Source organism: Rhinolophus ferrumequinum, chromosome 22 (assembly GCF_004115265.2).
Source record: "Rhinolophus ferrumequinum isolate MPI-CBG mRhiFer1 chromosome 22, mRhiFer1_v1.p, whole genome shotgun sequence".
Classification (NCBI taxonomy): Eukaryota; Metazoa; Chordata; class Mammalia; order Chiroptera; family Rhinolophidae; genus Rhinolophus; species Rhinolophus ferrumequinum.
In genome coordinates, this window is record NC_046305.1 from 685,727 (window position 1) to 695,004 (window position 9,278).

A 9,278-nucleotide genomic window follows, 5' to 3' on the forward strand; every position below is an offset into this window, starting at 1 on the left:
CCCTTTTCCCAGGCCATCAAGGACAGCGTCTCCACTGCACCCCGGTGGAAGTCCTTCTTGGAATCTAACTCCTATGGGACAGTACAGCTTTTAAAGGGGAACAATTGAGATTCTTACTCCCACAGCTGCCAAAAGCCGAGTGGAATACTGGTGGGAACAGGGATGGGGGACAGACTCCCCCAGCACCCTCCAAACTCTGAGGTGAGAAGTGTGTGCTTCCAGCCCGTGGCATGACCTGCCAGGCTCTTGAATTCATCCGTAGTGAAGTGGATTGAGGTTACACTTCAAGAAGGACTTCCTGTTAGGCCCGGGAGGTGGCTCAGGCGCATTGGAGCTGGCCAGTCTCCATCCTCCCAGAGCGCCCCAAGACTGGACATGTCACTTTGGAGTAAGGGCTGCCCAGCAGAAACAGGATAGGATAGCCAGGATGGCCCGCCCCCAGCTACTGGGGTGCGGGCGACGTGCTCTCCCCCTCTGCTGCCCCCATCTGGTTGAGATGAGCAACGTCCATCCTTTCAAAGACCCTGGCAACTGAGCCCCTCATGTTTGTCCCACAGGTTAAAAACCCAAGGATTCTCAGAACCAACCCCAGCAGACCGGAAGCTCCCACCCTGATATCTGAAGATGGGGTGACTCAGGGTGGGTCAGACACTTCCCTCCTCTATTTTCCTTTCCTTACTTTTATACATTCTACTGGACCCAGGGGCCCGCAATGCTACTAAACTTTAAGCTATCTGAATATCATCTACTAAGTAACTAGTAATTCTTTCTCTTTTTCTCTAGGATTATATGAAATAAATTTGAATTATTATTATTATTATTAATAATTATTATTTTGTAGTATTCTTTTCTTTTAAACCCCTCGGTTTCTTTCTTTTTCTTCTCTCTTTTTTGGTTAAAAACAAAAACAAAAACAATTTCTCTGAAATCTCACACCTCTGAGGGTCCCGTAGACCTGCTAGGCCTGTTCTGGACTTGCCCTCCTCACTTGCCCCTGGGACAGGGCAGGGGAAGGGGGGGCACCCCAGGATCCTGTCCTCAGTCCTCCAGCTTCTTCCTTTCTTGTTAATCCCTTTCTTTGTTTGGCTCTGCCGGCTCCCCCGAGGGGGAGGGGGAGAGGGGAGGGGAGCCTGCGGAGTGACATCCAATCCACTTACAGGGCCCCCGCGGGACCAGGCTCCCCTCGCCGGTCTCCACCATCCATCCCAGGATGCTCCCCCGGAAAAGCAAATGACATTCCTCCCCAAAAAAAAGTGGGGGGAAAAAGGAACGTAAACCCGAACATATATTAAAAACACTTTTTTTTTTTAAGATTTAACTCTGAATACAAATGTATTTTTTTCTCTCCCTACATATATTCTAAACCTTCTAAAGTTTTTTTATTTTTTTTTTAAGGATCACTTTATCATAAAATAAAATATCCTTTTCATATAATAAATTACCTAATAAAAAGTCTTTTTTTTTTCATATTAGCCCAGGTTCTTTGCTACATTTATACGGTAATAAACGCCTTTATTAAAATAGAATATTAAATTATAAAGAACTGCTTTTTTTTTTTTTTTTTGCTAGTTTTGTTTTCTCTCCTTTGTGTTGGTCACCTATCTGGCTCCCTCTCACGCTCTCTTTCTCTCCTCTATTTTGTCTCTCACTATGTATGTTTTTTGTTGTTTCTAGGTTTGGCTCAATGAGTAAGGGTGGGATTAAGTTTTCCGAGCCCCCTAGTGTAACAGTCTTCTGCCTTTGTGGGTAAGGAGTGGAGAGGGGGAGGGGGATCGACAGACGTCCCATCCCCGCCCCCACCTCCCGCACGACCGAGGGTGCCCATTTGGTTTGGTTTCTATTGTACAGACATCTCAGGATGGCTCACATTGGCGGGAAGGAGGGAAGTTGTCACAGGCCAGTTCTCCTGGCTGTGACCTCCTTCCTCTCCCCTCCCTGGCTGGTGGTCTGGAGGGGAAGGCTGAGGAGAGGTAAGTGAATTCACAACAGGATGAAGGAGAGGAAATCCCCTCTGTACCCCCATCCCTGCACCCCCTCTCCATCCAGGAAGAATGGGACTCCAGAGCTTAAGTGCTCAGAGATCACTTACAATAGTCCCAACCACTATATACAAGAATCTCCTGGGACACCCAGGGACTCTCATCCCCCATTCTCTCCTGGCCCGGCCAGCGGAACCAGGAGGGTGGGAGGCTGGTGGCAGACCCAAGTGAGCAGTAGGGAAGCAGCAAAGGGGACGGGAGGCCTGTAACCCAAGGTTCTCCGGAGGGGCCCTGCACTGACCCCTCTGCAGACCTGGCTTCTGTCCTCAGTCACAGTGGGTAGGGCAGAGACTCCATGATTTGCTCACTGATAAAGGTCAGGTCCAGGAAGTGGGGTGCTGCAGGGGAGGAGAGCCCTGCCCTCCAGCAGCCTCTCTCCTGCCTCAGGCCCTTCCTGCTCCTTGAAACAGCAGACCCACTCCCCTGCTCTGCCCCTCCCACCGCCAGGGAACCCAGCCCAAGAACTGCTCCCTAAATGTAATGCCCAAAGATGACCCAGGTGGAGGGTTGGCCCTTTATGTACCCCAGTACTAGTCCCTCCTCAAATTTTCACTGAGCATGGGGATACATTCCATCAAGAATTCGAGGTGTTTCTTTGGAGGAGTTGGGGAGAGGGCGTCCAGATGACAGAAAATTAGGAGGACCACCAACATGTCCCTCCCCTACTTCTCCCCAGGGGGGATGGTATCCCCAAAGCTGGGCTGGAAGGGGCAGGAGGTAGGGAGGAAAGGAAGAAAGAGAAAGAGCAAGACAGGGTGGGAGTGACAGCCGCCAAGGGGAAGGAAAGAGAAGAGCTCCGGCAAGAGCAAAAGAGAAAGGAAGAACCCAAACGGAGGAAAGACGGGGAGAGTGGAGGGGAAAGCTGAAGGGGCAGAGGGAGGCCCCTCCAGATTCCTGTAGCCCAGCTTTGTGGGGACAGACAAGTCTGAGCCCTTTATTGACTGGCATCCCCCCCCCCAATCTCTGTAGGCTTCTGAAAGGGCCCCAACCCCCTCCCCCTGTTGGAAACCCAGGAAGAATTCCCAAACAGGATATGGCAGTGGAGGGTCGAGGGTCACATTAGGAGGTCTGAGGTCAGGACCAGAGGGCTTGGGGATTAGAAAGAGCACCTCTAGATACACGTGGTAATTCTCCCTCTCCCTCCCCTCCACAGAGGGAGGGGTAGTGTGACACACGGGGAGGTGGACAGAGGGAGTCAGGATGCCTTAGCTGCCACCTCTGGCAAAACGAAAGTTTTTTAGCTGCTTCCAGATTGAAGGGTGTGTTGAGGTATCAGAGTTGTAACTCTAGTAAATTTTCGGTCTGGCCCCCTCCCAACCTTTCCAGGACAGACAGGGTGACCAGAGGCTCTGAAAGTGGCCCACCCTCCAGCCACCATCGCCTCCCTTTCCCTCTCCCCAGCGGCGAGTATCTCTAAGCACCTTGCCCTTCGAATTACTGATTTCCAAAAGGCCCTAATGGAAAACAGCTCGGGGGGCGGGCCCCTGGGGAGTGGCCCCAGGAGGCACGGGGCGGGGGGCTTAGGAGAATATTCGGATGGCTTGTGTGGCTGTGATGTGGCAGACAGGACACTCCGGGTCCGTCCTCTCGCAGATGCGGACTGCACACTCCATGCAGAACAGGTTGTGTCCGCAGGGCACGAGGGCGGCAGTCACCTCACTCTCGAAGCACACCATGCAATCCCGCCCGCCGCCGGGGCTCCGCAGGCCGCCCCCACCAAGTTTGGAGAAGCCCTGGAGCGGCTCTCCCGGCGGGCGTCTCGGGAGTCCCGCCAGCTCGGAGGAGGTAGCGGGAGAGCGATGCGCTCCCGGAGGCCCAGCGCGCGCCTTGGCGGAAGCGGAAGAGGAGGAGGAGGCGGAGGAGAAGAGCACCGAGGTGGGCGTGGCGTTCTCCTGGCCCGCCCAGAGCGGGGGGCTGGTCTCGGCCACCCCGTAGTACACGTCCTGCTTGCCCACGCCATAGCCAGGAAACAGGTACCCTCCGTAGCCAAAGTCCCCGCCCTGCTCGCCCAGGCGCGGGGCCTCAAAACCAGAGTCCACTGCGCACTCGCCGATGCAGCCCAGGCTGTTCTGGCGGAAGGTGGAGAGCGGCTTGCAGCCGGGCGGGTGCACCCGCCAGGCCTCGGAATAGCGGCTGTCCAGCGCGGCGTCGGGGCTCCCCGCCAGAAAGTCGTTTTCATTGTTGTACTCGAGGATCTTGCCGGTGCGCACTGCGATGTGTGTCTCGATCTCCTCGCGCGCGCGCTCCACGTTGCCCGGGGCGCCCGTGATCTCGAACACCGGGTCGCGGTCGCGGCTTGGCGTGATAATGTACGTGTTGGTCTGCTGCTGGATTCGCTTAATGGTTGCCCCCTTGGGGCCCACCACCAGCCCCACCACGCGGTAGGGCACCCGCACGCGGATAGTCACCTGGCCCGGCAGGGCAGGCGCCACGCCAAAGGCGGCGCCCGACTTGTTGCGCGACGCGCGTATCATAGAGAAGTGCTCAGCTGCTGAGATGATTTCCCGTCGGGCTGTGGCGACGTCCTCCCGCCGCCCGGTCACCATGAACACTGGCTCCTCGCCCCGCACCGGAGTCTTGATGTAGGTGTTGGTCTTGGCCCTCAGGGCCTTAATCTTGCAGCCTGGGGTAGGGAGGGAAGGGGGTTGAGAAAGGAGCTCACGGTGCAGGAAGGTTTGTGCTCCCACCCCCACCCCCCCAACCTTTCCATCTACCCTTTGAACCTCCCCCCCACTTGAACAATCCATGCATCGTATGTCTGATGTACGCGACGCCTATCAACTACAGATTTCCAGATGTACCAGCTTTCCCTCGAATTCCATTGAGGACCCTCCAAATTCATTCACTCCTTGAAACCCAGAAATAATCACCGAACCTCCCAGACAAGCTGCTAACCTCAAATCTATGCACTACCGTGTTTCCCGGAAAATAAGACCTAGCCGGACAATCAGCTCTAATGCGTCTTTTGGAGCAAAAATTAATATAAGACCAGGTGATATATTATATTATATTACATAAGACCCGGTCTTATTTGACTATAAGACCGGGTCTTATGTAATATAATATAATATATCACCGGGTCTTACATTAATTTTTGCTCCAAAAGACGCATTAGAGCTGATTGTCCGGCTAAGTTTTATTTTTGGGGAAACAGGGTAATTCCTTTCCAAGCACGTGCAGTTCCCTATATTTTTTTACTGATTCCTGGTTACTCACAAGCTTCCAAACCATTTAATCCCCCATCTGGCGCTGACCCTGATCTTTCCACAGAACCCCAGTGCACTCAGTAACCCCTCAATCTATATTCCTCACGTGACCTCCATTCATTAAAAGTGTCCTCCAACTTAATCAGGGACCACTGACCCCCACCTGCTCTAGGACACCGACACCCCCCCCCCACCCCTTCCACCCCCTAGTGTTTCTCAAATTCAGCAACTTTGCAGCAAGTAGTGGCGAATGGGAGGCTGGCAAGGGCCTGTGAATCAGTTTCAAGAGGGAAAAGAGTATGAAGATAAAGATAATGACTCGTGAGGGAGAGCACCAGGCCCCAGGGATACTTCTGCCACCCTGTCCCCTGGGAGCAGGAGAGCTGAGAGGGGCTGGCGGCTGATAAGGTGAGGTAGAAGGTATTCTGGACCCATACTCCTGCTTTGAAGTAGGAGTGGGTTAAAGCTGGGAGACTGGGGAGAGAGGCAGGAAGAGAAAGAAAAAAGCCGAGACAAAGAGACAAAGAGGGAGAAGGGGAAAGAGAAGAGTGAGGGAGGCTGGGCGGGCCACACCGTCTCCCAAGGTTGTACACCTCGATGGCTGACTGGACAAGCCTCTCTCCTCTCCCACGTCCCCTTTCCCTGCCCCGAGCTTCGCACATAGCCTCTCAGGCTTTCTCGCAGCACACATGCCACGTGTGTGAGTTTGCACACACACGGGCCTGAGCGTCATGCTGCACTCTGTACCTTTCTCTAAACAATACTGGTGGGGCACTTGCACACAGCCCTCTCACACTCACACAGGGATTGCTTCCTCAATGTTCCCTCCACCCCAGGACTCCTCCACCCCTCCCCGCCCCAGCACAAACAGCACAGGCCCATACCCGCCCCACAACTTTCACCCCATTCTCATATGGAGGGTTCGCACCCCTGTCCAGGTACAGACGCACCATCCCCTTTCTCACTCCCTGCCACACTACACACCTATCTCCTCAAAACCAAGGCCACTAGTCCTCGGTGTTTGACTCTGCCCCAACCCTCCAGCCACAGGCCTGAAGGGAGCTCATTTTCTTTCCTTCCTCCACTCCAGATGGCTTCTCCAACCCTAGCACACTGGCCGAAGTGACAACAGAGTGGGTTGGGGGCAGCTCCTCCTCACCTTCAGAAGACCTCAGGAAGGAGAATTTGCTCCTCCCTTTTTGTCTTCAAACCTCTTGGCAGTTGAGAAGTCCTACCTGTTGTCGAGCTCACATCCTTGCTGCTTTAATGCCAGTAAGTGATTGTTCTATTTGTGAGGCGTGGAGTATAGAGGACCAGTGATGTCCCCGCTCCTACAACTTCTACTCACATGGAGTCTGATAGGCACCTGGGTTCTGGCTTGAAGTTTTGGGAGAGCTGAGAGCCAGGTGCTTTTGGGGGTTGGGGTTGGGGTGAGGAGGGCAGGCCAGGGCCTAAGAGTAAGGAGGAGAGCTGGCCGCCTGGAAGTGCAGAGTTGGTGGGGGACCTCACCCTGGCTTTCAAAAGACCGAAGAAGCATCTCTTGAAGGGAAGACCCACTGGGCTTCACCTTCCTAGAGGTCAAATAGTGGAGCACTCACACTGCAGGAGAAGGGGGTTTACACAACAGGGGACTTGAATATACTTAAGGAATGAGGGGGAAGCTTATCCTCTCTGAACAGGAGAAACCCCCCTACTTTTATGAGAGGCAGGCCCATCTGATGCGGAGGCAGAAGAGGAAAGAATGACTCCATGAAATTCCGGGGCCTCCCAAGACCACCCCCACACCCAAGAAAAGACATCAGTGTCCCCACCCAACTCTAGGGCTCTGGGTCCCCAGTTTCTGGCAACAAGAGGAAATCCAACTTTTTAAATCAGAAATCTCAAGAGATGGAGTGCCCTGGGGGGACGAGGGCTGTGCAGGCCAGTGGCATCTATCTGCCCCTCCTCCATTCTGGGTCTCCCTGCAAAATCCCCCCCAACCCCCAGCACTCCAGGGGTATGAGGTGGGATGAGGGTTAGGGCCCCCTGGCTCTCCTCCCCTCTTCCCCTGCCAGCAGCCGGCCTCCTCCCTCACTCCCGGCCGGAATGCAGCTCCTCTATTGTTCCCCACTGTGGGACAGCTCCTCCCCTGCTCCTCCCCCACCCCACCTCCCCAGCCCGGCCCCCTAGCAATTTCCAAATCCCGCCCCCCCACTCCCCTTTGGGAAACCGGGAGAGGGAAGGGTCCCCAAGATCCCGTCTGCTCAATCTGGACCCTCACCAACACTCCCACCCCCACCCGCCCAGGGATGCTGGAGCGGAGGAGGGTGTGGTATCAGACAGACTACACTGGATTAATTCTACACCCCCACCAAAGGCACCCAGACAGGCCCTGCACCAAATGTCCAAGCGAAGGTTTCTCGCCCCCCAGCACGCCCCCTCGAGCCCTGTCCCACTCTCTCACGACCAGAGACCCCTCTCCAGGCCTCTGGCCCCTGGCCGTGGCCAGCCCAGAACAAAAGCCTGAGGGAGGAGGAGAGGTCCACACCAGGACGTGGCACTTCGCTGGAGGCACCCCTTCCAAAACCCCACAGACCGTCCAACTTTGGTATGTGGGTGACCACAGGATCCCCTCCTCCCAGGAGCCCCCTCCTCATCTCCTCCCAAGGCTGGGACCCTCCCATGAGCCACACCCCCTTCCATTCCTACACTCAGCCCAACAAAGAGACAGATACTCAGTCTGGCTCCCTGGGCCAGGTCTCCCCCCAAAGTCTGTAACTCCAGGCGGCTGGGGGTCCCAGGGGTACCCCCTCCCCAGCCCACTAGCAGATGCCAGAGTAGGGGCTCTAAGTAAACTCTTTGCACATTCCTCCAGCTTTTCTGGCTTTGAGTGGACACCCCCTCAGGACAGCCTCCCTGGTTTGGGAGTCCGATCCCCTCCCTTTTCCCTCTCTCTAAGAGAGGATATTTCTTTGTCTAAGGGCAGGGCCCTGGGGGAGGAAGGATCTGGAGAACAGTCCCGACTGGGGGTAGCAGGGAACTTTGTGGCACTTGGAAATCAGGGTAGGGGGCGGGTCCCCCTTTGTGGGGAAGGGACAGAGTCAGAGGCGGACAAGGAGAGAGGAAATGAACTTTCCGCGCTAGGGATGGGGTGCCCCCAATCCAGTCCCTCTCCGCGATCCCGTCTCCCGCTTACCTTGCCTGCCCACGATCTCGGCCACGTGCTCGGAGGTGGGCACGGGTACACACTCCGTGGTGTTGCTGCTGCCCTTCAGGCGCAGCTCGGCCTCTTTGTAGAGCACGCAGAGCTTGGCGTCGCTGGCCCCTTTGGGGGCGGTGGGGGGCTGGGGCGTCTGCGCCGCGGGGGCCGCCGTCGGGGCGGCCGGGGGCGCCGCGGGCGGCGGCGGCGGGGCCGGCTGCGGGGGGGCGGCCGGCTGCGCAGGGGCGCCGCCCCCCCCACCTCCCCCGTCCTCACCCGCCGTGGGGGCGGGGGGCTCCCCCAAACCCAGGAGGCAGAGTTGATCGAGAGCCAGCTGAAGGGCGCGCTCGTCTTCCAGCAGCCCTCGGTCCTTAGCGCTTCCCCCGAAACACCCTAGTTCTCCAAAGCCCCCATTTCTTTCCATTATTCCAGATACCACTAGACTAGGCATGGCGAAACAAAAGCTGGGGGAGAGAGAGAGGGAGAGAGAGAGAGGTGGTGGAAGGGAAAAGAGGAGAGAGGAGGGGAGGGGAGAGAGGAGAGGAGGGGGTGTGTGGGGAGGGGGGAACAAAGAACTGGGGAGGGGGGAAGAAAGCGAGATAGAAAGATAGACCCTCCCCCTAAGCCCCCCTCCCCAAACACCCTGTAACCCGACTCCCCTCGCCCCAGCCCCCGGGGTGGGGGTGGGGGGAAAGAGAAGCAAAACCAAGAAAGCAGATCTCCTCTCCTCTCCGGGGGTGACGGGGGGCGGGGGGCTGCGGGATCTCTGCCCCCACCCCTCCCGCCTCGGACCCGGGAGTCTCTAGACCCCGCCGTCCAGACGCCCCCCTTAGGCTCCCGCACCGAGCCCCAGTC

General features: G+C 56.5%; 1 protein-coding gene across 1 annotated transcript; it reads right to left on the bottom strand.

The window, feature by feature from the left end:
• Positions 1–3,086: 3,086 nt before the first annotated feature.
• Positions 3,087–8,874, bottom strand: MEX3A (mex-3 RNA binding family member A). The gene is made up of 2 exons (XM_033093259.1): positions 8,421–8,874; positions 3,087–4,662 (listed from the first exon to the last, which is right to left on the bottom strand). Exons 1-2 carry the CDS (start codon positions 8,872–8,874, stop codon positions 3,560–3,562), a joined length of 1,557 nt encoding a protein of 518 aa, XP_032949150.1. The 3' UTR covers positions 3,087–3,559.
• Positions 8,875–9,278: the final 404 nt, after the last annotated feature.

Coding starts and splice junctions, on each gene's coding strand:
- MEX3A (XM_033093259.1), bottom strand. CDS start 8,874: ATGCCTAGTCTAGTGGTATCTGGAATAATGGAAAGAAATGGGGGCTTT. Junction 4,663..8,420: donor CGAGATCGTGGGCAGGCAAG/GTAAGCGGGAGA, acceptor TCCCTACCCCAG/GCTGCAAGATTAAGGCCCTG.